This window comes from Trachemys scripta, chromosome 7 (assembly GCF_013100865.1).
Source record: "Trachemys scripta elegans isolate TJP31775 chromosome 7, CAS_Tse_1.0, whole genome shotgun sequence".
In the NCBI taxonomy this organism is placed as follows: domain Eukaryota; kingdom Metazoa; phylum Chordata; order Testudines; family Emydidae; genus Trachemys; species Trachemys scripta.
Window position 1 is genome coordinate 49,309,032 of NC_048304.1, and position 26,038 is coordinate 49,335,069.

General features: G+C 59.4%; 1 protein-coding gene across 1 annotated transcript in view; it reads left to right on the forward strand.

Annotated features, from left to right (window-relative positions):
• SLC38A3 (solute carrier family 38 member 3) overlaps nucleotides 1-25,709 on the forward strand; it is a 79,489-nt gene extending 53,780 nt beyond the window's left edge. Inside the window, exons 5-16 of the mRNA XM_034775460.1 lie at nucleotides 3,977-4,050; nucleotides 5,975-6,067; nucleotides 6,394-6,475; nucleotides 10,142-10,224; nucleotides 11,025-11,083; nucleotides 13,620-13,796; nucleotides 14,383-14,462; nucleotides 15,496-15,596; nucleotides 16,033-16,157; nucleotides 16,730-16,874; nucleotides 18,823-18,926; nucleotides 20,418-25,709. Of these exons, the coding sequence (XP_034631351.1) occupies nucleotides 3,977-4,050; nucleotides 5,975-6,067; nucleotides 6,394-6,475; nucleotides 10,142-10,224; nucleotides 11,025-11,083; nucleotides 13,620-13,796; nucleotides 14,383-14,462; nucleotides 15,496-15,596; nucleotides 16,033-16,157; nucleotides 16,730-16,874; nucleotides 18,823-18,926; nucleotides 20,418-20,522 (1,228 nt within the window). The 3' untranslated portion in view covers nucleotides 20,523-25,709. The remainder of the gene's footprint in view (nucleotides 1-3,976; nucleotides 4,051-5,974; nucleotides 6,068-6,393; nucleotides 6,476-10,141; nucleotides 10,225-11,024; nucleotides 11,084-13,619; nucleotides 13,797-14,382; nucleotides 14,463-15,495; nucleotides 15,597-16,032; nucleotides 16,158-16,729; nucleotides 16,875-18,822; nucleotides 18,927-20,417) is intronic.
• The last annotated feature ends 329 nt before the right edge of the window (nucleotides 25,710-26,038 follow it).

A 26,038-nucleotide genomic window follows, 5' to 3' on the forward strand; every position in this document is an offset into this window, starting at 1 on the left:
GTCCCGTTCGGAGCTTTTCAACCTTTTTTTTTTCCAACCATTTTTTTTCCTAAGTGAAATTTCATCCAAACCATTATGATTTCACAGGAAATGTCAGTTTATCAAAATGGTATTTTCCCCATGGAAAAATGTTTCAATGGAAGTTTTCCAGCAGGCTCGTCCCACAAGCCCGGGGAGTGGTGCAGTGCCATAATCTCCCCTTGAGATATGGGGAAACTGAGGCACAGAGCAAGCCAGAGAGAGACTCAACTACGGTGGCCCAACCAGTTGATGAGAGAGCTGGAAATAGACCCAAAGTCTCTGCTACGCTCACTGTTCCGTGCCAGTTCCCGGTTACTCACGGCTGTTCTTCGGGGCGAGGACCACGCCTGCATGTGCTTGTACAGTACCTGGTGCAGCGGGGTCTCGGCCCTGATTGGGCCACTCCAGAAAGGAGCAGCGTCAAACTGCAGGGGGTTGGAGTGGATCCATGATGAATGTTTGCATCCCACTCAGCCAAGAGAATAGAGTTTGCTCACTCGGTTTCACTTCCTGGTTCCCACTCAAAAGGTCCAAGGCTGCTGCTGTGGGGAAAATCCATCTCCTAAAACACATGGGGGCAACTGGCCTGACCCCGCAGCCCATTCCTGTTGGCTGCAGAGGGGTCACGCCTGATTTATCCTGGAGTATGTACGCAGGGCGCAAACCTGTTTATAGCCCCATGGGTTTTCTAGCCCCCACGCTTTAACAAAACCAGCATTCAGGACTCCCTGGTGGGGATCTGTGCCGTGAAATGACTGAGGCTGTGTCCAGGTTGCTGGTTAGCTATGCAACATGGCAAGACACGTGCGCTCAGCTCTCCGCATCACAGCAGAACTCAGGTGGATATTGGGGTAGGGGTGGGGGGGTTCCCTTTACTGATAGGAAAGTGTTTTTACACTGGAGTAAAACCAGGACAAACAGATCCAGAGACGAACCTCCAGCTGATGGAGAACCCTGCCATCCGTGCTGCCCGGTCCCCCCTAGCTGCGAACTCGTCTCAAGATTCTGGGGATGGCAGGAGAGAAAAGAAAATCTCCTTCCCTAGGAGACTGCTGGGGAAAAGCCCATTCAAATACAAACGACGCTGGCAGATGCCTTGTTACCTAGCAGGACTAATGACAACGGATCTGAGCGGAAAGGGCATTAATTAGCCAGGACCTTATCCTGTTCTTAGAGCCATGCACCAGGCTGGGCGAGAAGCTGTGAAAAGGTGGTTAGGGGGATCAGCTTATGACATTGTATGTGAGTCACTCAGGCGCTGTGCCTTGGTTTCCCCATTTGTATGGGGGGTAATGGAACTGCCCTACCCCAGGCAGGAAGGCTGCGAGGCTGAATACCCTACAGAGCATGAGGGTCTCAGATGTTGTGCCTGTGAAGGGTCAATCAGAACCAAAAACCCAGATCTGTATTTCAGGCCCCAGTCTTATGACATCTGGCTGCAGTCCAAATGCCCCATCCCATTGCCAGGCTGCCCTGGTTCCTGTTACACATGTCAGCGAGTCCATGCTGCAGACAGGGAAACCGAGGCAGACAGGGGTGGTGACTTGCCTGCCATCACACAGTAGGCCAGAGCCAGGAATGGGATCCTGGTGTCCTGCCCCCCGCCCTCTGTCTCCTGTTTTAAACTCAACCTGTCCTGTGCTTTGGGGCCAGACCAGCTGAGATCTGCCCGGTGTTCCCAGGTCTGGAACGTGGATGAGCGCTCCACTCTGGCTCTTCCTTACACGCTGGGAGCAGCTCTCTCAGGCATCGGCGCATCAGACAGCGCCTTGTTTTTAGTGCGCCCTGGCCAGAGGCTGGTTTGCTGGCTCCATTCTCCCCGACACAGCTGCCAGCAGCCCCCAGGCACATGGGACACCATTGGACTCCTACGACGCAAGGCAGAGACGGAGCCGGCCTTCTGCATTGCCTCTGCTGCGTCCTCTGCTCGGCAGGTCCCAGCCCATTATAGCCTAGAGGCTTTGCCCCGCGGCGTGAGCGATCTCACTTTGGAAGCCAGAGCCAGCCCTGGTCCTCGCCGCTCTCCCACCACCAAGCATGCAGGGCTCCAGGGGGAGGCTGGCACTACTTGGCATGACCTGGCGAAGTAGCATTTTGCCCAGGGTGATCTCAGGCAATACCGGGATATCGCAATGCCCTTGTTAGGCATTTTGTCCAGTGCACCCAAGTGACACAGCTGTCCCGAGAGCTGGGCAAGTCCTCGTGTGGATAGGACAGCAGGATTCTTTGGGCATGGATCCATCCGGCTCGGAGCATCCTAACCTCCCCAGGGCTCCGATCTCATTCAAAAACAGCTGCATCCAGCGATGGCTCTGTGGCAGTGGAGGATCCGCGGCCCCCTCCGACTCCTCAGGAAAAGCTCCAGGTCCCCGGCTGGCCAGAGGGAACCACAGGCTCTTCCAAAGCAAACACCCTGCGACTTGAAATGACCATAAACAGGAGGAGAGAGGCTGGGCAGGCCACATGCCTGGGAACATGTAAATAGCTCTGGGGTAATGACGTCTCCAAGAACAGTGCCGAGGAACAGGGCCCCCAGGCCATCCCAAACCCTGGAGCGCCTCCCAGACAATCGTGTCTATCTCCTGCTGCTCAGCAACGGACTGTCTTGGTGCCTTCCCTGTACCATGGAGGGGGTCAGAGCTTGATTGGTGGGAGGTTAGATTGTTATGAATTCATCGCAATGGGGTTGTCTCAGTTGATTTGTTTCAGGGTGATTTTAATTGTTGTTTTTCTAGGTGGGTGGCTGATTGGTTGTTTGAGGAACTGGGTGGGTGGGTGAGCGGTTGGTTGAGTAAGTGGGTGGGTGTTTGTTTGAGTAGGTGGGTGCTTGATTGGCTGGTTGGGTGAGCGGCTGGTTGGATGGCTGTTTTTTTGAGTGGATGAATGGTTGATTGGTTGGCTGGATAGGTGGTCAATTGTTTGGGTAGCTGGGTGAGTGTTTGGCTGGGGTTTGCTGTGTAGCAGAGTTGTGAGTGTCGTTCCTATGGTGGAAGAGCTTTTTCAAAGAGGTTGGAGGTGTTTCCTAAAGCCAGTTGGGCTCTGGGCTCACCCCCCCTCCCCGATCCAGAGTGCTTTGCTCCATCCCTCCCATGCTTCCCCCCCCCCCCCCCCCCGGCTCTGCATCGCCCTGAGGAGCCCAGCTGGCCCCAGGGCTCACAGATGGAGATTTGGCCTTTAGGTTGGCTAGAGCTCACTCTGCTCCTTTCTGGGAAGGTGAAGCCTGAGGCCACAGACTAGCATCAGAAGTGACTGGCTGCGGTGCAATAGCATCCACTGCTCTCTGGACTCCAGAAACACCCCAGGACGGGCACAAGGACAGTTGGGGATGGGGATGTGGGATGAACAGGACGTGCGTTTCATTGACTGGGGAGAGACCACTCCTAAAAAACACTCAGCCCTTGACTCTTGGCTGGGTTCCGCAGGTTAACAAGGGTTTTCCAAGCCCCCACCCCCGATTATGCCAAGGCAGCTGCAGGCTCCAGGAGCCACTGACAGGCAGCAGCTTCCCCACTCTCCGTCCAGCACCGCGAGTGGGTGGGACCCCGAGACGCGGATCGCACAGGCCGTGGTGCAGCTGGAGCCCTGCCACGGGGCAGGGAGAGGGGCTGGCTGGAGCCCGCACTGAATCCAGTGGATTTTCACCAGGGACTAGCAGGGCCCTGTGGCTGGTGAATCCTCCCAACTCCCCTGTATCAGTAACACGGTCACACCCTCTGCTTCAGAAGGGGAAACTGAGGCACGGAGGGGCTGGGGGCCCAAGGTAATGGGAGTGCCAGGGATTCCACTCCTTGGAGAATCTGGCCCTCAGAGACCCCCAGGCCACACGGTATGCCAGCGCCTGTGACCCCCAGGGCTCTGGCCTGCCAGGCCTCAGCTCTCTGTCCCAGCAGCTCCCACCTCAATGCAGCCTCCTAGGACTCTGCTCTCGGCTCACTCATCTCCCGTCTCATTCCAGCTTCCTCCTGACCACAGTGGCCTTGCTGTCCAGCTACTCCATCCACCTGCTGCTGAAGTCCTCCGGGATTGTGGGTAAGACCCGTGCAAGTGGGGATGGGAGGATCATCTCCAGGCTCAGCTTTCCCATTTGCACCATGTAACGAGGCTGGTTCTGGCGAGACCCACTGAGAGTGCCAATTCAGGACCAATTGCTTAAAACAGGGCAGTTACAGCCCAAGGTTGGGGTTTTTCCACCTCTAAGGCAAACCAAACCAGCCAGACAGTGAAGACTTTGGTCTCACCCCACAGGCTAACCACAAGTCACACAAGCAATTCCCTTAGACACTCCAGTTTCCCAGTTTCACCACCAGTGCCACTCGTTATGGGGACAAATGGTTATGAAAACCAATACCCCAATAAAAGAAAAAAGGTTCTCCTGATCCCATAGGACCAAGCCCCAGACCCAGGTCAATATACAAATCAGATCTTACCCACAAATCACGCTGTTGCCAATCCTTTAGAATCTAAAATCTAAAGGTTTATTCATAAAAGGAAAAAGATATAGATGAGAGTTAGAATTGGTTAAAGGAATCAATTACATACAGTAATGGCAAAGTTCTTGGTTCAGGCTTGTAGCAGAGATAGAATAAACTGCAGGTTCAAATCAAGTCTCTGGAATACATCTCCAGCTGGGATGGGTCATTTTGTCCTTTGTGTAGAGCTTCCATTTGTAGCAAAGTCCCTCCAGAGGTAAGAAGCAGGATTGAAGACAAGATGGAGATCAGGCATCAGCCTTTTATAGTCTTTTCCAGGTGTAAGAACACCTCTTTGTTCTTACTGTGGAAAATCCCAGCAAGATGGAGTCTGCAGTCACATGGGCCAGTCCCTGCATACTTTGCTGAGTTACAAGGCGTATCTGCCTTCCCTCAATGGGTCAATTGTATAGCCAATGGTCCTTAATGGGCCATCAAGCAGGCTAGGCAGAACTAACACCAATTTGTCTGGGATGTTTCCCAGAAGCATAGCATAAGTTTGAAATAAAGACAGTATAGAGCCAATATTCATAACTTCAACTACAAAATTGATACACACATATAGACAGCATAATCATAACCAGCAAACCATAACCTTGTCTTAGACATCTCATTTGACCCCCTTTATACAAGATGTGTTACCACTACAGGACTTTGGTTGCAACCATGTTCTATATGGTCCCAGTTCAAATCAATAATGTGACACACCAGGTTCCCACTCCCCCCACTTGTTACTTTGCACCCCCAGCCCTGTGGGTGGACTGAGGCTGACTGACCGCCTGCGGCTGGAGGGGAATGGCCTTTGCATGGCCAGGTAACCACACTGCCGTGTGCTCCCCGCATGCTCGGGGACAGTGGGGGCACCGAGCTCATAGCGTTTGCCCCACTCGTGGGGTTTTACGTTAAGTCTGGAGGATGCAAACCGATCGTCCCTGAAGCACGTCGGCCCTGTCACTGCAGCCCACCTCAATGGGGCTGTGCCTCAGGCAAGATCAGGCCCTGGGGGCTAGGGGCCAATACACCGGGGGGCAGGGGTGCTCAGCTCTCAGCCTAGGGGGCCCAGGGGCTAGAGCATCGCGTGGGTGATGCAGTCGTCTCGCAGTCCCCTAGTGCAACAGGTATGGGGCTCCATCCAAGGGAGCAGTCATGTTGTGGGATCAGGTTGCCTGGGGTGCTATGAGGGGGAGGGGTCGTGTCTTGAGCCTGAGGGTCCCTGGATGCTGTGGGGGGAGAGGTCGCGTCGTGAGGCTGGGGGTCCCGGGGTGCTGCAGGGGGAGGGGTTGTGTCTCGGGGCCGGGAAACCTGGGGTGCTCTGGGGGGGAGGGGTTGTGTCTCAGGGCTGGCAGAGCTCCCTGCCCGCCCCCGCTAACCCAGGGCTGAGGGCTGAGGACCGGCATTCCTGGGCACTGCTCCCTGCTGGCATCACCCTGGTGCCTGGCCCCTGCAGCTCCTCTCACTCTCCGACCCCCCTCCCCTCCCTGCAGGGATCCGTGCCTATGAGCAGCTGGGCTACCGGGCCTTTGGCACACCGGGGAAGCTGGCCGCGGCCATCGCCATCACGCTGCAGAACATTGGAGGTAGGTGGGGGATGGGCAGAACCCCTGCCCCATACAGCACGGAGCCACAAGTGGCAACCTGGGGCACCCACAGGAGGCTCACCCAGCCAGGGCACCCATGGAGCACCCATGGGGGGGCCCACCCTGCCAGGGCACCCATGGAGGCCTCACCCAGCCAGGGCACCATCTGGCACACCCAGGGCACAGCCGGGGGGGGTCGCCTAGGCTTCCCCCTGGTGTAGCTGTGGGGAGCTCCTGGCAGCACTGCGACTGGGAGAGCAGCGTCTGCTGGGCACCAGTAATGTGGCTGTGCCGGGGCTGCCCCGCGGCCCCTCTGTTCCCCACAGCCATGTCCAGCTACCTGTACATCGTGAAGTCTGAGGTGCCGCTGGTGATCCAGACCTTCCTCAACCTGGAGGAGAAGAGCACGTGAGTCCCCGTGTGCCCATCCCCCCTCTCCCCCCGGCTGGCCACAGACCCCTGGCCCCATGCTGGTGCCCAAAGCGGCCGGGCCCTATGCTGGGCCACACACCGGCCATGCTCCAGCCCATGCCTGGGGTCCGTGTCATGTCCAGGGGCCCCTCGGAGAGCTCGGGAGGGGAGCAGGGACCCAGTGGGTGATCCTGAGCACCCCAGCTCCAATGGGGTGGTAGGGGGATGGGCCCAGTGGGGGAGGGGGAAGGGGCAGCCGAATCTGCAGCATCCAACTCTCCCCACCCACCCACCCAGCCAGGGATCCCCTCCTAGGGCGTCTCCCCAGTGCAGAGAGCCCAGGCACCACATGGCCCGGGGGGGGGCACCAAGCACCTCTGACAGCCACTGCTCCCTGGCTCCAAATAGAAGGGGATCCCTAGTGCCCATCCCTTGTTCCCGGGAGCAGGTCCGGTGCCCCAGCCAGCAGTAGAAGGGACGTCCCGAGGGCCCCTGGGAGAGCTCAGGGGGTGAGAAGGGGTGGGAGCTACCCGAGGCCAGTAGCTTGAGCCAGCTGGGGGGGCAGGGAAGGGACACTGCTTAGGGGAAGACCGCAGTGTGGGGGGGTTGATATCCAGGTGCTAGTCACCACTTGCGGCCAACCCCAGCTGGGCCAGACCCAGCCCCGCTCCACAGGGGGGCCAGAGAGAGGCTTTTGCATGGGGAAGCGGCCAGCCCAGGACACACCATGACTCCTGGTACCCAAGCCCTGGGCTCCCCTGCACAGCTCTGGGTGCTCCTCAGTCCCGACCTGCAGCCCCTGCTAGCCCAGCCTGGACTCCTCTTCCCTCTCCTGCCATGGCTTTGGGTTCCCCTCACTCCCAACCCGCAGCCCCTGCTAGCCCAGCTCTTGGGTGGTGCTTGGCTGGGGACTGGCGTGCTTTAGGGGTCAGATGGAGCGAAAGCTGATCTGCCCCATGACCTGTGCTGAATCTGACCCACAGCCTCTGGGGGAGAATGTTCCATGTGACTCCAGCTGCCTCCTCTTATCCATTGGTCCATCTCCTGCCCTCCCCGGCACCTCGCCCCTCTCACTCCACCTATCTGCTTCCCTGCCCCCAGCCCTGCCCTCCCGCCTCCCTGGGCTGATCTCCTCCCCACCATGAGGCAGGCCCCCTTCCCTAGTTGAGGAAACTGAGGCACAGCATGACACCAATCTGCAAAGCCAGCTTGCCCAGGGAATCCCAACCTGGGACTTTCACCCAGAGGCCACCTGCGCCTCCTGGTGATCGGTTTGTACCAGGCTGTGTCTGCACCCTCCTGCCACACTCACAGCTCCCTCCTCTCTGCCACGCTAGCCTGGCGCTGTCTCTCACACTCCTTCCTCGGTGCATTTCCTTTCTCCCTACTTTCTGCCTGGACCTCTCTCCTCTAGGCCACTTCCCCCTGCCTTGTCTTTGGCTTCCCCCAGGCTCAGCTGTGTCTCACGTCCTGTGGCAGCCGGGCATCTGGCCTCCAGCCCAGCACAGGGATTTAGTCGTATTTAGTCACTTCTATTTTAGCTTGATGCCAGAGCTGAATAAGCCTTCGGTGTCGGATTAAACTAGCAGGAACGTCCAATCCCTGCTTCCCCTTCCCATGGGCAGAGCCAGCTCCCCATTGGGCACACGCCTTCCCTGGGGTGTGACTCTCTGTGTGGCACCAGGCTGGGATGGCTGACACCTCCGGGCACTGAAGGGTTAACGCAGTAGCTGGTGAGGTCACTGCGAGTGTCACTACCACTCCATACCACTCCAACGTCTGTGCCGGGTGCCAGAGCCTGTCTCCCAGTGCCTCTATCGGCTCATCCAGCTTCCCACAGGCCCGTAGAGGCAGCTCCATGCCTGGCACCCATGAGGCCAAAGGATGGGTCACTCCAGGCACCCTGAGCCTGTCTCTCCCCTGGACGTTACGCGGAGACTGGCTGGACCGGAGCCACCCAGGCCCAGAACTCTGGGGTGTTTGGATCTATACTTTTGCACAGGCACAGCCTAGCGAGGGCGCTGTTGGGCCTGGCAGCCACTCACAGGCCTGATCCTGGCACCAGTCAATGCTCAGACTGTTCCAAACAGCTCCACGTGCACCCAAGGGCCGTGCCCCACCCTCCTCACAGACACTAGCACAAATCCCACCGTTCACGGTGCTGCTTGCTCAGGGAAGGAATGGACCAGGGGTTCTAGCCAGGAATCACGGGCTGGGGAACTCCCCACTACTTGATGCAAATGGTTTCAGTGCCTGGCACTGTGAGCTGGGCTCGCTGCAGCGATAAAATGCTGGATTCTGCTCTGAGCCCGGGGTGGGGCGTTAGTGGCGTGTCTCCTGGCGCACCGAGGGAGAGGAGAGATGAGATCCAGGCCCATTGAGTAAAACTGCCCACGATGGGCACCGCAAACCATTCCCATGGCAACACTGTCCCCACAACCATCGCTAGCCCTGCGATGGGCAAGTGGACCCAGCACTGTGCTACAGTCCCACCCAGCGTGGGTGCCCATCACCATAGGCCTCAAGCCTGGTTTTCAGACCATGGGAGCAGCCACAGGCGAGGACAACAGGAGGTTGCTCGTTCCCCACATGTTCCTAGGGATCTTCTCCTGGCTTCCCCAGTGGGGCCCTGACCCCAATGCCAGGGACCCTCCCAAGCTGGGCGACCCTGAGCCAGAGAATGTCGGGTCCCACAGAGGAGCCTGGAGCCCCATTGGGGGGGAAGGGGGGGGATTAGCTGCCCATGGGGGTGAGCAAGAGGGAGCTGCAGGACAGGTCATCTGGTCCAGGCCAGGTGGATGCCCAGAGCTGGAACGATCCCTGGCGCAGTCTCCGCAGAGCCGGCTCGGTGTGGCCAGGCTGAGCGCCAGGGCACGTTAAAGGTCCCAGTGTTCCCTGCACAGAGTGAGCTCTGTCTCCGGCCCAGCCGGGCTCTGGCCACATCTGAGTAGGGTGGGGAAGGCAGACGTGGCTCGAGGCAGAGCCCTCCCAGGGGGCAGCACAGGGTGCAGCCATGTGTCTGGGCAGGAGCAGGCAGCCAAGGGCATTGCTGTTCCGGTGGGCAGCCCAGCACTCCTTTCAAAGGGCAGAGAGATGGGATAGCAGGGGGCTGCGGGTTGGGATTGAGGGGCACTGGCAGAGCTGGTGGGGAGGGGAGGATAGTAGGGAGCTCCGGGTCGGGACTGAGGGGCACTGGCAGAGCAGGGGTGGGAGGGGAGTATAGTAGGGAGCTGCCCACCCTGTGTGCCCAATGGAGGGGATGCTCAGGACCAGGCAGGGTTGACCCGTAACTGCCCCCCATGCAGGCTCTGCTGATGCCAGGGCGTCTTGGCGAGACTCAGGACCCATGAGTTGCACTCATGGAGTGAGCAGGGGTGGTGGGCAGAGGGAGACTCTCCAGGCAGCAGGGCTGCAGCAGGACCCCGAGCTGGTGCAGCAGAGGGGGCAGCTGATGGGCACAGAGAAGGAGCAAACTGGGGTGGGTGTTGGCAGGGCCAGTGGTGTTGGGCACCCAGAATCAGTCCCGGCTGGTCCTTCCCACTGAGGCAGGGGGGTTGCTGGCCCAGGCTGGGGGGTGGGTATTGACCGAGGCGCCGTTGTCAGTCCCAGGGCCCCGCTAATTCCCCAGCGCTGCAGGGCCTGACCCAGCCCCTTGTCTCGCAGGGACTGGTATCTGAACGGGAACTACCTGGTGATCCTCATCTCCCTCACCATCATCCTGCCCCTGGCCCTGATGAAGCAGCTCGGTGAGTTGCCCGCTCAGGGCCAGGTCGGGGCTGGCAGCTGGGGGGCGAAGCGCGGGCGGTCCAGGGTACCCGAGAGAGGGGCCTGTGGTGCATTGTGGGTGCCCGCCCCCCCCTAGCTCTCCTGCATGTACGGATGAGCAGCACATCCCCCACCCACCCCGGCACAGCAGGACAGGCGAACGCTCTGTGGGGCGGGTGGGGAGTTGGGGGAAGCTGGGAACAGAGCTGGGGTGCAGCGGGGGCTGGGAGCCAGGTTGCTTCAGGCTGTTGGGGGGGGGGAGGACAGGGGGCGGGGAAGTGAATCTCAGGGGGGAAGGAAGGGAGATAACAGGGAGGGGAGGGGTTTGGAGGGCAGGGTAGGCCCAGCCTGTGACTGGAGGAGGGGAGGTACAAGGAGGCCAGTGGGGTCTGCCTCCCGCCAGGGTCGGGTGGGCGCAGGTATCTGTGCCAGCCTCCTCCCTGCTGCCCCTTGCCCCGCCAGGGCTCACGCCCCCCCCGCACACACACACACCCCATGCACCCCACCCCTTGGAACCCCATCCCCATATGGGTCTGGGCCAAGGGCAGAGTCCAGCTGGGGGACTGAAGGCAGCAGCCTGGGACATGTCTGGTGCCCATGGCTGATAAGAGGGGCAGGTGGTGCCCATGGCTGGATCTCTACCCTTCCCTCCCCAAGCAGACAGAGCCCTGAGCCTCTGCGCCCCGGACCCCCTGGTGCCAACCCCATGAGGGCCAAAGACGATGGGCCGGGACACACACAGCTCTGCTCGTGCCCACCCCCTGCTCTCTTCTCTCCCCAGGCTACCTGGGCTACACCAGCGGGTTCTCCCTCAGCTGCATGGTCTTCTTCCTCATCTCGGTGAGTCTGCCATGGCCCTGGGGGGCACCAGGACCCTCCAGAAGGGCCAGCAGCCCAGACATGCCTAGCCACTGCTGTTCTGCAGCAGCAACAGCTCCTGCCCTCCCAAGGGGCACACGCCCTGGCCTGGGCATGGCTGGAGCTTCCCCCTGCATGTCTCATGTGTCCACTGAGCTGCTCTAGATTCCAGCTCCTGGGACTCCCTGGAGGTTTGGGGGGAAGCCCCACCATTGGCTTCCTCCCCCACAAAGGGGTCATTGCTCTGCAGAAGGACCCGGGATGTGAGGCCTGGCACTGACTGACAAGGGGCCCCGTTTACCTTGCCCCTAGTCCTGGGTGGCCTGTGCCCTAGCTGGAGCTCAGGACGCTGCCGCTGGGGAGGGATCGGGAGTGAGGGGGCCACACAAAGGGCCTGACTCCGGGTGATGGGCTCTGCGGACTGACGTGGGAGCACAGGAGATAGACGGCTCAGTGCATGAGGACCCTGGTGTGATCTCAGCCCTGGCACGCGCGCACACACGGAGAAGTTCATGCACATGCACACTGAGAGGTTCATGTACGCGCACACGCACTCATGCACATGCGCACATGGAGAGATTCATGCACGCGCACATAGGCACACACACTCATGCACGTGCACGTGGAGAGGCTCGTGCACACACACGCTCATGCATGCGCGCGCATACACACAGAGGTTCATGCACATGCACATAGGCATACATACTCATGCATGCGCACACGGAGAGGCACAGACACACTCATGCATGTGCACACACGCACACAGAGAGGCTCGCGCACATGCACACACGCTCATGCATGCGCACACACTCCTGCACACACACGCTCATGCACGCACGCACATGGAGAGGCACATGCACACATGCACGCGCCCACATGCACAGAGAGGCTCACGCACACGCACACACACACTCATGCACACACGCACATGCACTCTGAGAGGCACACATGCTCATGCACGCTTGCACACGCACGCTGAGAGGCACATGAACACTCATGCATGCGCACACACACAGAGACACACGCACACTCATGCATGCACGCACACGCACACAGAGAGGCTCGCGCACACACACATACACACCAGCTCATACACGAACACACGCACACAGAGAGACACACGCACACTCATGCATGTGCGCACACACACACAGAGAGGCTCGCACACACACACATACACACCAGCTCATGCACGAACACACACGCACACTGATAGGCACACACATGCACACGCACACAGAGAGGCACACGCACACACATAACCTGCGAGATATGAGAATTCTTTGCCCGTCACCAAACCCTGCTGTGACATCAGGCCCTGGAAGGGCCAAGCGGTTTCGAAGACATCGTGGGGTTTCCGTTGCTCGTCTCGCAGGCAGGCGGGTTTGGCTCCAGCACCCACAATCCCAGAGTGCAACTGAGACCTGAGGCCTAGTGACACTGAGCAGCCTCAGTCTGGTCCAGGGTTCAAGGGGGAGGGGGATACGTTGCCGAGGGCTCAGAGATGAGCAGCGAGGAATGGAAAGGACTCGAAAACCTGCCTGAGAGCGAGAGACGCCGGAAGCTCCATCTGTTTAGCTTAGCGAAGAGACGGTCAGTGGGTGACTGGAGCCCAGTCTGTGAGTACCTGCGTGGGGCACAGATATTTAATTGAGCGGAGGAAGGTCTAACAGGATCCAGTGGCTGGAAGCTGAAGCTAGACACCTTCACACTGGAAATGAGGCGTATGTTTTAGCAGGGAGGGTAACTAACCACTAGAACCATTTACCCAGGGGCGGGGTGGAGTCTCCATCTGTGATAACTTTTAAACCAAGATGGGATGCTTTGCTCGCAGCTCTGCTCTGAGGATTACTGTGGGGCAGGTCTCTGGCCTGGGCTATCCAGGAAGTCAGATTGGTCCCTCCTGGCCATAGATCTAGGAATCACTTTCTCTCTCCCCAGCTGGCGGAGGGGCGGGAGGTAACAGCATCCCTGGGGGAGAGGTGCAGTTAGACATGGGCGGGGTTAGGGTCAGAGTGTGGTAGGCCAGAGCAAAGCCCACAGACAGAGAGCTGGGGGGAGGGGGGGGTCATGGTGTCTCTACAGTATCCCTTGAAATAATTTGCCAGGCCTGAAAGTTACGAGCGCCCTGGGAGCCCAGTCTGTGCCCAGGGGCTGCAAGGGGGCCTCAGGCGCTGCGGTGTGGGATGAATCACACCCTTCAGGGGACCTCGGACCAGCGTGGCTGGGGCCCAGGGTGATCTCCCTGCTCTGGCAGCCCATGGGGAGCAGGGGTTTCCGGAAGAGCAGAGAAGGACCCTGAGGGTTGGACTGGGAAGGCCTGGCTGGGTTGGTCAGTGATACAGGGGGATGGGCCGCTCTCCCCTGCCCCATGATCTCCCCCTCATGCTTGGGCAGCACCCGTCTCCTTCACTGCCTTTCCTCCCAGGCTCAGAGCTGGGGCTGAGCTGCTGGGGGGCCGTGCGCAACACTGGCAGGGCCAGGCGCTGACTGGGTTTTCCGCCCCCTTCCTGCCCAGGTCATCTACAAGAAGTTCCAGATCCCCTGCCCCCTCCCTGAGCAGGACAGCAACAGCACAAGCAACCTCAGCGACGCCCAGGGCAGCACCAGCGACTACCAGAACGGCTACCCGGTCCTCCAGCCAGCTGCTGCTGCGGCTGCCTGCTCCGCCAGCCTCTTCACACTCAACTCCCAGGTACCGCACATGCCAGGCCACATGGCAGGCCCGCCAGGATCCCGGAGGAGCCCTGCTCTGGGTGCGGGTGTGTTCTGGGAATGCTCTGGCCATGCCCCAGCCCTGCCACTGACCCTGCTGCCATCTGGCCAAGCCCAAGGGTCACTAACCATGCCTCAGGCCCCCAAAATGGTAGGACTGGCTCCCAAGCCGTGAGACTTCACACAGTCCCCTGGGTTTTCCCTTCGCCTCAGGGCGCCTGCGCCATCGGGTTGTGCTTGGGCCATGTTTCCTCTGGACCCAGAGATGCTCTTTATTTAAAATGCGCACTGAGCTTCTCCCCAGCTCACGTGCCTCCAGGAGCTGGGGCTTGGTGGGAGCCGGCAGTTCTGCGCTGGAGGTTGTGAGCCCAGCACCCTCCCCTGAGCCCACCTGCCTGCTCCACTCCCATCCTCCCCATTCATTCCCACTGCTGGGTCATGCCCAGCCGCAGAGACCCAGACCAGGGGCGCTGGGCAGCTGGGGTGCTCTGGGTAGCTCTCTGTAGCCAGTGCCCTGCACCGTTAGCCAGCAGCTCTGCTCCGTTGACCCTTGGTGTCTCCTGCAGACAGCCTACACCATCCCCATCATGGCGTTTGCCTTCGTGTGCCACCCCGAGGTGCTGCCTATCTACACGGAGCTGAAGGAGTGAGTCCTGGGGGGCCGGGATGTGGTGGGCCAAAGGCGGGGAAGGTGTCCCCAGGACCCTACCCCATTGCTCCCTAGAGGAGCCTGAGCCAGTGTCGCTTAGTCCCTGAACCCAGGGTACCTCCGTCGTAGGCAATGGGGCGACTCCAGGGGCCAGTGCCAGTGTGGCCAGGATCCACGCCCAGGTGGGCCCCTGCCTCTTGTGGCTGGACCATGTGCCCCAGCCAGGAGCCCCATTCCTGCAAGTGGCCTCTGCTGCTGGACTCCCAGATCTGGGTTCTGCTCCAGCAGGTTCTGGTGCCACCCCTGCCTCACTGCCCAGAGTGACCTGCCCTCTGCCTTCTGGCACCTGGAGCCCAGGCACAGGGCCGTTGGGGGCACCCCCGGCCATTCTGGGGACCCTCGATCCATGTCAGCTCTGCAGCTCACGCCCTCACCTTGCCGGCCTCCTGGCTGACAGACCCACCTGGGGCAGGGACCACCCACCGTTCGCCTGCCCCTTTCTACAGCAGGGCCAGTGGTAAGAGCAGCTCCTGCCTCCTGTCCTGTCTCTGTGTCAGACTGGCGCCCTCTCCTGGCACCAGAGAGCCCTGCACACAGCGAGCGTGGCTACTTGGGCAGCTGAGATGCTCACAGGACACAGCCTGTGAGGAGCCCTCCAATGCTTGGTGCTCCAGAGGCAGGGAGGGCGATGGGGCACTGCTCTCCAGCCAAGCCAAGCTGGGGACCCATCCATTCTGTGCTGCCAGGCACCAGCTGGCACCACGGGGTTTACCCCAGGAACGTGCCTCTCCCTCGCCAGTGCAGGGCAAGAGGGACCCAGTTTAGTAGCCTGGCAAGGCCTCGGTATCGAGAGCCTGGCTCCGCAGCTGGAGGGCCATGGGTGCCATGCCCAGGACCAACAGGAAGGGGCCCAGGCTGGGAAGGTTGAGAACAGTGGCCTACAGGCCCCCCGGAGCAGGATAAGCCCAGCTCATGTGGGTGGTGGCTGCCGGCGGCCGGCAAATCTAACCCTGCTCTGGGCATCCTGCAGCCCCTCCAAGAAGAAGATGCAGGGCATCTCGAACATCTCCATTGCTGTCATGTATGTCATGTACTTCCTGGCCGCCCTCTTCGGCTACCTCACGTTCTACGGTGAGTGCCCCCCAGGCGAGATGATCCCCACTCCCCCCCGCCCCCCCCAAGGCCAGGAGCAGGCCCCTGTCGATCGCTAGCCCCAGAGGGACCCAGGCGGTGCCTGCCAGAGCTGGGTTACTGGCTCCATTGGCTGCACGGCTTAGAGGGCAGGAGCCATGGGGCTCACGGCTATGGGGCTGCCCTCTCCTGCCCAGGCACCACCAGACCCAGCCCATGGCAGGGCCCCTCCAGTGTGATCCACCCAGCAAGGTCTTGTTGCTGGGCTCCCAGTCTCTAGGGCTGACCGGTTCTGTTGTCACGCACCAACCCAGTGCCACAGCAGGCTGTTGCAGAGCCATGTTGGCCGGTTTCCCCGCGGGACAGGTCTCCTCTTGGGCCAGCGGGATGGGCAGGGCTCGCCCTGGGTGCGACTGACACGTGTTGCACCTCACAGGCCAGGTGGAGTCGGAGCTGCTGCACACCTACAGCTACGTGGACCCCTTCGACGTGCTGATCCTGTGCGTGCGCGTGGCAGTGCTGATCGCCGTGACGCTGACTGTGCCCATCGTCCTCTTCCCGGTAGGTGACGCCACCCTCCAGTCACAGGGGTGGGTGCGGGGACAAGGCCTTTTCCCTGACATCAGGGGTTGTAGCTCCCTGTGCAGTGTCCCACCCTGGGAGACACTGACGCTGTGGTCTCGGGCCCTTGCATGGCCTCAGTTGACACAGGCTGGCCGCTTGTGGGCAGTTCCAGCAGAGGCTGGATGGGCCTTGGTGACTGAGGGCAGCCCAGTGTGGAGCCCTGGCACTGCGTGATTCCTCGTCGGGTGCCTGGCCCTGCATGGGCTGCGGTGAGCACGGGAGGGACACGACAGCAGCAGGAAATGGACATTTATACAAACTGCAGGAAGGGAGCTGGGAAGCCAGCCAGGGACTGGGGCAAGCAGGCCCCAGGGACCACAGTGATGGGCACCATACTACAGGTTGGCCCTGGCGGGTGTGGGGTGGGCGAGGCCCAGAGGCCATGGTGATGGGCACCATACTACAGAGAGGCCATGCGGGCATGATGGGCCCAGAGCAGGCTGGGCTCCGGAAAGGGAACTGGCAGTGGGCCCCATGCTGGGCACGCAATCTGACCCTCTCCCCTCTAGGTGCGCCGCGCCATCCAGCAGATGCTCTTTCAAGGCAAGGACTTCAGCTGGGTCCGTCACACAGCTATCGCTGTGGTCCTGCTGATCACCATCAACCTGCTGGTCATCTTCGCCCCCTCCATCCTCGGCATCTTCGGCCTGATTGGTGAGTCCTGGCACGTGCTGCCTGAGCCGCCCCCACGGCGCTGCAGGGAGCCCAGCGCTCCCCGCACCAGCACCCTGTAGGCTGGGAAATAGTGTCTGGTCTGTCGTGCCAGATTCCCAGTCCCCGGGGCGTGAAATCCTCTGCTTTTCCCCAGCGCAGGGCTAGCTTCCCACGCACGCTGCCCCCTGCTGGCCTGCCTCAGCCCTGGATTGGAGGGACCTGTACAAACACAGCTCGGCCACACAAGGGAAGGAGTGCCGGTAGGGAAACTTGGGCAAAGGTACTGAGCATGCTTTGCCCAAGGCCACAGAGTGAGTCAGTAGCAGCACTGAGATTGGACCCCAGTGGTGAGGGATTTCAGTCTCCACAGCTTGGGAATCCCTGCCCTTGCTGTTACAGGGGAGGTAGCATTGCCTACTGGGTAGGGCCTGGCCTAGCAATTTGGACGACCTCAGCTGGGTCACGTTCCCGCTCTGTGCTTCAGGGTCCCCTCCCAGCCTGGGGCTGTCGGCTCCATCCCCGCCCAGCCCACGATCTCTGCCCCATAGCGCTATCAGTATGGTAGGCCCATTGGTCCCTGCTTCAGCTGAGCCCCCCACAACTCCTCTCAGGAGTGGCCCAGACAGGCAAAAGGCCCCGCCTCCCTTTGCTGCTCCCCTCTAATCATTGTAACCACAGGGTTTAAATGCGGCACCGGCTGCTCTCCCTTGTCCCTGGACTCTGGAGTCCTGGCCTGGCCACTGTGTTAGCTCAAAGCCCAGGGCTCCTCTTTGTTTGCAGTTTGGGTGTTTTTTTAATTCCTGTTCTGCCTTTGCTCTTGTCATGCCAGATCTATGCCTAGTATCAGGGGGTAGCCCTGTTAGTCTGTATCCACAAAACCAACAAGGAGTCCGATGGCACCTTGAAGACTAACAGATTTATTTGGGAAAAAGCTTTCGTGGGTAAAAAACCCACTTTTCAGACTCCGTACATCTGAAGAAGTGGGTTTTTTACCCACAAAAGCCTATGCCCAAATAAATCTGTTAGACTTAAAGGTGCCACCGGACTCCTCGTTAAATCTGTTCCTTAGATCTGGCCCCACTCCGCGAGGGGCCCCGGGGCAAGGCTGGCACGGCTAGCCCCACTGTTTCCAAGGAAGCTAGTTGCGGGGGGAAGTTTGGCTCTAGCCAGGTGTGGGGCTTGGCTCAGGGGGTCAGGTGGCTGTGGGGGACTAGTGTGACATGTTTATGTTACCAATTTGCTCGAGGCGTTAGGTGATTAGGCTGAGGCCTCAAGATTTTTAGGGGAGGAGATGGAGGAGCACACCAAGTGACTAAATTTTAAAGCTTTATTAATAAAATAATAAAATAACAGTGGGGAGTGCTGGGTTTTTTATGTTATTTAGAGGAAGAAAGAAAGTGTTAGTGCCCCAAGCCTTAACCCATTTTTATACTTACATTTGTACTACCCGAGGCTGGCCAAGCCTGGGTGTAATGTAAGAAGAAGAGGAGGAAAGGTGGATGGGAGTTTTGTTTTGTGCACAGGTTGTTTGGGGTTTGCTGTTGATTTTTAATTTGCTTTGGCTTTTAGGAGGGTTTTTAAGTTTTGGGTTTTTTTAGCTGCATGTGTTTTGGCTGCATAGAGTTTGTTTGAGCACTGTGACCTTGGACTGCGGCCCACATCTTATTTTTGGACTCAGCTGAGAGCTGAGGCATTGAGTTAACCCATTTTGTATTGGTTTTTTTAGCCTTTTGCAACCTGCAAAAAAAAAAAATATTTTACACTTATACCTTTAACCTTTTAACCCTTTCCAAAATGCCTTGCAATGCTTGCAACAGCATTAGCAACATACAATGCTAATTTGCTTCCCCCAAAAAAATCCTAAAAAAAAAGTCACTAAATTATAACATTGGAAGCTGCTGGCTGCTCCCCCGCACCCCTGTACCCATTCTCTCCTGATGTTCTCCAGGTGCCACATCAGCCCCCTGCCTCATCTTCATCTTCCCAGCCATCTTCTACATCCGCATCGTGCCCAAAGACAAGGAGCCCCCGAAGTCCACCCCCAAGATCCTGGTACGTCCTCTCCAGCCAAGCTGACTGTCAGGGGGAATCATGTCGCTAATGGGCGCTGAAGAGGGTGGCCCTGGGCCAGCATTGACTCTGCTTTTGAGGCCCCCTCCAGAGGCCTCCTACCTGACTCTCAGGGGTGCTGGGCGCTGACCCCCCCGCACTGAGAGGCCATAGGACCAGCAGGGCAATTGGCACAGCTGAGGTCATGCCTCCCTGCCAGTGTGTTTCAAGTCATTCACCTGACATTAATGGCCAACAATATTATGAAAACATGGGCCTTAACTTCCAGAGTCCTCCCCTCTGTGTGTATGGGGGGCACAATTTTAGGGGGAATTTTTAGGGGTGGCTCTCACTTTAGAAGTAAGGAGGTCGCATTTATACCATGGGAAGCTCCTCAGATGTCACGTGGATACATCCCAGGAGTCCTGAATCTGAGACCATCACCATTAACCACTAGACCCCACTCCCCTCCCAGAGCCAGTTCCCTTTAAGCTGCATGGCCACACAGCAGGCTATTAAGGGCCATGCAGGCGCGCAGCGGGGAGAGGTGACTCTCCTCTGGCCCTGGGCTGCTGAGGCGAGAGAGGGCTGGGGGGAGTCAAGTCCTCTCTCCTCAGGGAGCCTGCACCCCAAACCAGTCATCCCTGGCCCCAGCCCAGAACTTGCACCACCAGCCAGAGCCCTCCCCCCCCCCCCGTGCCCCAACCCTCTGCCCCAGCCTGGCGCCCCCTCCTGCACCCCAAACCACTCATCCCCAGCCCCACCCTAGAGCCTGCACCCCCAGACGGAGCCCTCACCCCCCACCCCAACCCTCTGCCCTAGCCCTGAGCCCCCTCATGCACCCCAACCCCCTCACCCCGGCCCTACCCCAGAGCCCTCAACCCCAGCCAGAGCCCTCAACCCCCCGCAGCCCAAGCCCTGAGCACCCTCCCACACCCTGAACCCCTCATCCCTGGCCCCACCCCAGAGCCCTCACCCCCCCACATACACACCAACCCTCTGCCCCAATCCCCTGCCCAAGCCCTGAGCACCCTCCCACACAACAAACCCCTCATCCCCAGCCCCACCCCACAGCCTGCACCCCCAGCCAGAGCCCTCACCTCCTGCAACCCAACCCCTTGCCCCAGCCCTGAGCCCCCTCCCACAGGTGGGCTGGGTCGAGGGCAGAGCTGTGTGTCTGAGGGTCACTGGTGGGCTGGGTTGAGGTCGGAGCTGTGTGTTTGAGGGCCAGAGGTGGGCATGGTCTGGGGCAGAGGTGTGTGTCTGAGGGGCAGAGGTGGGCTGGGTCGAGGTCGGAGCTGTGTCTCTGAGGGCCACAGATGGGGAGGGTTGGGGGCGGAGCTGTGTGTCTGGGGAGCACGGGTGGGCGAGGTTGAGAGTTGAGCTGTGTGTCTGAGGGGCGAAGGTGGGGGGGGTCAGATGTTGGAGTTGTGCCCAGTGGGCTGAGCCCGCCCCGGGGCTCATGTCTCCTGCCCCCTGTCTCCTCCCTTGCAGGCTGCCGGCTTCGCGGGCCTTGGCGTGCTCTTCATGGTCATGAGTCTCAGCTTCATCATCAGCGACTGGGCGATGGGCGGCGCCAAGAGTGGGGGCAGCCACTAGAGGGCAGCAGGAAGTGCCCTCCCGCCCCCACCCCACACCCTGGGAGATGGGGCTGTCTGAGCCATGCTCCCCTGCCTCTGTCCTGCTGCTAGTACTGTCCAGCAACCCGGTCCTCATTGCTGCCGAGCCAGGGACATGCCCGGGGCCCTGCAGCACTACTGGGATTTCCCCAGTGCAGGCGAGCAAGCCCTTAGCAGCCAATGAATGTAGCATGGGGGGGGGGCGAGTAATCCCCCAGCTGAGGGGTGGCCATGGCTGTGGTGGGCCAGTCCGGCAGGGGAGCTTCGAGTGCCAGAAGGAGGAGAAGCAGGTCTAATGACTGTAGCATGGGAGTGGGCTCTATTCCCTGCTCTGCCCTTGTCCGGCTAGGTGAGCTTGCCTCAGTTTTCCCATCTGTAAAATGGGGCTGCTACTTCCCTACCTCACTGGGGGGCTGGCTGTGAGACGGAGCAGCTCCATGCACATGTGGAGCAGCCAGAAGCCCACAGACAGCGGCTCCAGTGAGGGGGGCAGAGAATTGTTCCAAGGGGGCAACAAACAGGAAGCGAGTGCTGCCAAGTGGGAAGTGACGCAGACCAAGAGCACGTCCTGTCAGGGAGCAGCTCAGCGACGAAAAAGAAACAAAATGGGGTGGGGTGTAGTGCTGTCCCGCCCTGTGCCTCTGTTTCTTTTTCCCTGCTGGAGCACAGGGCCGGACGCCCTTCAGAACCCCCTTTTCTTGAGGGTCCCATGCTCTGTGCAGTGGCTGCAGAGTTGTGCTAAGCCTGCAGCCATGATCTCACACCTGCCGAGGAGGGTGGCATTTGGGGTGAACTGAGGGGCAGGGACACCCTGCACTAGGGGGAGCAGGGCCTCGGTGTGTCTCACCTTGGCCCATGTGGGTGGAGGATTCAATACCAGCCCTAATATGCCCCCCCAGCTGCTATTGCAATGGGGGCCTTGCCCACTGCCTGGAGCAGCTCCCTGCCCCACAGCACTGAGAGACACGGCCCAACCATCCCCTCCCTTCTCAGGAGGGCCCTCCCTGCTGGCTGGCAGATGGTGCCCCCCTGAGAGTTGGCAGTGTATGCTGGAAATTGTGGCCCTGCCATTGAGCCTATATAGAAACTAAACAATCCCTAAAACTTGATTTGCTGCTAATCGAAATAGTTTAGGAGAATCTACATTAATTTATATTGTATATGTGTACACACACACATGTTGTTATTGTGTTACTGACCTTGCGGTTAGTGGTTTCCATGGGATGCCCATCCTGTGCAGACTGTGTCAGAGCTGGGAGGGTCCAGTGAAATCATGTTTGGTTGGCTGCTGTCTTTAATTTGGGATGCTCCCTCTTTACTGCGTGTGGTGGGCATGAGGAGCATCAGTCCATCATGGGTCTCTCCTCTTGTCCTCCCACCCGGCCAGTTGGCTGGGGTGAAGCCAAACCTGGGGGGGCCGGCAGGTGCATCAGTTTAATATCTTCTGCACCTCTTTGGACAGGTCTTCTCCACCTCTCTGACCTGCAGTCCCATCAGACTTCAGCCCAAACCAAAGATGGCTCCCAGCCCTCTCCACATGCTATGGTCATGGGCCCCTCTCCCTCACGGTCTGGCTGGTTTAGGGGCAGGACATGGGCAGAAGAAGCCACTGTGGATGTGGCCTCCTCCCAGACCCATGGCAGGAGCTGTTCTTGGGGTCTCGGAGTGGGGAGACCTGCAGAGCTCCCTAGCTAGCTGTAGGGGGAGTGGTCCCCAGGCAGTGAGGGGGTCTCCTGCCCTAACCGCGAGTGAGGGTTTGACTGCGATAGCCCTAGTGCCACTGATGGCTTTGATTTCCCTAAAGGGAGAGCCTGTGTCACTCTGAGGTTTTCCTGTGTGAACCTGAGTAGTCCCGGCAACAGGGCCCTGGTTGTACGGACTGTTGCTGGGCTGGGCTGGAAAGTGAGCTGGTAGAGGCGCCTAGATTGTAGTTAGAGGAAAAACCCCTGCAGAGTCACAGCTCGCCACCTGGCTAGTGAAGGGCTGGGCCTGTGTTCACACTGGGTCTTTCCCTCAATCCTGGCCTAAGGGGGCAGGCTGCCTGAGCATGTGAGGGTCACTCATGGAGGGGTGAAGGCAGCAGCCCCAGCAGCGTTGTATCTGTGTTGGCTGGGAGGGAACCCCAGTAGGGCTCCAGAATGGGCACCCCACTGACGGGAGTTTCTGGAGGCTGAAGTTCAGCTAGGAGAACTGCAGCAGGTTTTTCTGGACTTCTCCAGGTGCCTGGGCTTCTCTGGCAATGCACTTCGGACCTCTCCAGGGGTGGGGTACTTCCCCAAGGGCCTCTCCTGCAGTCCTGCCCCACCAAGTTGGCTCCCCCAGCCCTGAAGCCAGAGCTGAGGGGACAGCAGGGTGAACTAGCTGCCTTCTTGGGTATACAGCCACATGTAGGCTTGTGGGGCTGATGCCGTGGGGCACATAGGGTTCCCACATAAGACCTCCCAGGACCCGGCTGCAGTGTCACTCCCTGGCTCGGCAGCCAGGGCACCCATGGGTACTGGGGGCTGTTTGTGGCTGTTGTGACTCAGGGACGTCCCAAACCAAGCCACATCCACTCCCTAGGGCTCGACAAGGGCTCTCTCCCAGGTCTGGCCAAGCAGAGGAGGGTCGCTGGGCTGGAGCGAGACACGTTCATGTCCTTGGAGGGAGGCGGGGGGGACAGCCCTGCTGGCTGGGTTCAGACGAGGGCGATCAGTGGGGAGGAAGGGTCATGGTGGGTGTGTATGTAACCCACACGCCTCCTGGGTGTTGTGCTCTGTCCTCTCTAGTGGTACCGAGACCACTTAGAGATTAGTGAATCTGCTACAGCCATAGCTCGGAGGCATGTGGCTTTTAGCTCGCACAGTAGAGGCTCATATGCTAAGCTCCAGAGGTCCCAGGTTCAATCCCACCCACCGATGCCCAGGGTTTTTCAGTGTTACATGTACACGAGGTGGGGCAGAGCCGATGGGGGAGCTGGCAATGTGCTGGTGGGTTCCATTCTGGAGGTCAGGGAACACCCTGGGCAGCAGAGGAATGTGGGGCTTGCTCTTCCTAACTGAGAGAACCGGAGGCTCAGCCCACGGCTAGGTAGGACGCAGACACCAAGGTGACGGGCACCAAATACCTATGCAGTGTAATGAGTCATGGTCTATGGGATGCTGCTGCCCCCTGGTGCCCAGGGTCGTCATTGCCTTCAGGCAGGCTCTAGCTCCCAGCATGACAGGGTGGTACCTGTGTGTCACATGCCCCTCGGTGAGCGGAGGGGGGTCTTGGGGTGACCCTGTGCCCTGGGAGATACCTGCCCTGCAAGCTAAGGAGCGATTGGAGAGCAGCCCAGGAGCCGGGAGCGCCCCACACGAGCTGGGGGATATGGGGCGAACAGACCAATGTTGTGCAATGGGGCGATGCTGTGGAGTGCACTAAAGTATTGGGATGACAGAGGACATGGGGGGTGATGGTTGAGGGCATCAGAAGGAACAGTGCCCCTCCCTCATGTGCCCCAGATATTGGGGGGGGGGGAGGGCAGGCATGTGTAGGGCACCTGGCCCATGGCTGCCAGCAGGACGGCCCTTCTGCCCCATGAGAGCAGCCCCTTCCCTCCCACTAATGCAGGGCCAGCGGCAGACTTGTAGAGGGCGCTCTGCCCATGCACTGTGGCCCCTACCCAGCGCCCACCGGGCACAATGGAAAGATGCTCGCAGATGACAAGGGTGCAGGATCAGGCCTGAAGCCGGTGCATTATGTGCCATCACGCCCGCTTCCCAAGGGGCAAGCAGAGTGTATCCCCCCGCGATCCACCCCTGGGGAAGCAGGCCAGGATGCAGATCCACCCCCTGTGCTAAACCCACCCTGCAGCCCTGTGCTAACACTGTCTGACTTCCTGCCAGCCTGCAGCGCCCCCCAGCCGCCCGCCTGCCCACATCACTCCTCATGCCTCTGGGCGCCACATACCCAGGAACCTCTGGGTCACACTGAAAAATGAGCGGTCGCCTCACAGTCTCCGTTTGCTGCGTGACGGGCACCGTATGAATGGAGCGGGGGCGGGTGGGCCAGGGTATTTTCGGCAGCACTGTGATTGCAAGCGAAATTAAGCAACCCACCGTTTCTTGGGGTTGACTAAGTGCAAATGAAGTAACTCAGAGATGTATTTTTGTATTGGGGGTGGAGGAAGCTGGACAACTTTGTGTCAATACTGTATATAAGAGTAGGTGTTTCTAAGGCGTGCTGTGTTGCTCTCAGTAGCTCTGTATAGTGTATATATGCTACGTAGTCAATGGAGAGGGATCACTGTACCAGATGACCTGTCAACGCCGCAGAGAACTGACCATGAGATCTGTCCATTCAATAGGCTGGCGGCCACTGCGACAGTGGCTACTAGGGGACGTCTCCAGATGTCGTTGTGCTGGTGTTAAACCATCTCCCCCATGGGCTGTGGATTAGGGCCCTCCTGAAGAGTGGGGAGGGCTAGACAGTCGCAAAGCTAAAGGATGTTTTTAGTCAGCTTTATAAGGGCCCGATCCTGCGAGGTGCTGAGCACCAGCCCGGCAGGGGCAGGCGCTGCAATCAGTGGGTGCTACTTGCTTCCCAGGAAGGGCTCAGCACCAGCACCACTCCATAAGTGTGCCACAGTCTTGGTTACCTGGGGGCTCTGTGGTATTGGAGAGCTCAAGTTGCTGTGCCTGGCTGGCACGGCAAGGGAGGTGTGGGGTGGCTTATAACCACAACCGAGGCTCTCTGCTTCTCCCAGCTCGGCCGTGCTCAGTGGGTCATTGCACCCCTGCCTTCCATTAAGAGGTGGCAGGGCACGGGTCAGGTTAGCTGGGTGGCGGCAAGTTGGTATGGCCGTCCCTCTCCATTGCTCTGTCTATGAGGCGGCTCAGCAGGCTGCAGCGTAAGGGGTCAAGCTGGTTTCAGTCTCACTTTGCATTCGGGACCCTCCTGCGGGGGTCAGGCTGAGCCTCCTGTGCCAGCGCTGGCCTCCCATGCTCTGTCCCTTCGCTGGCGCATTCCCAGCCTGTGAAGGGGGAGTGAGGCGCTGGCCAAGGAGCCGTGGAGCGGTACCATGTGATAGGGCTTGAGGTTGAGGTTGGTTTTAAATTATATGGTTAAATTAGATTTTTATTTGGAAAGGAAACAAACAACCCTCCCCCCTTTTTAAATAACAATAAAGGAAAAGCAAAACCTCCCTGGGTTCCATGTGTTCTTGACACTGGGAGCTAATGGGATGGACCCAGCGTGGAGCGAGCTGAGGTCCTGCAGAACTACATGTGTGCGTGACTGCAGCGCGCATGCCAGACCCATGCTAAAGATTCACGCCCATTGTGGCTCAGGCACAGAACGGGACCTACAGCACACACGGATCAGTGGGGAGCCACACCCTGGAAGGAAGGAAGTCACTCGCTTGTGGATTACTGTATGACATGGTGACTGCCTCCATAGAAACCAATGAGCTCAGCCCATGTGGCCAAAGGCAGATCTAAGGAGTTTATGTTTATCCCCTTCAGGGGTTGAGAT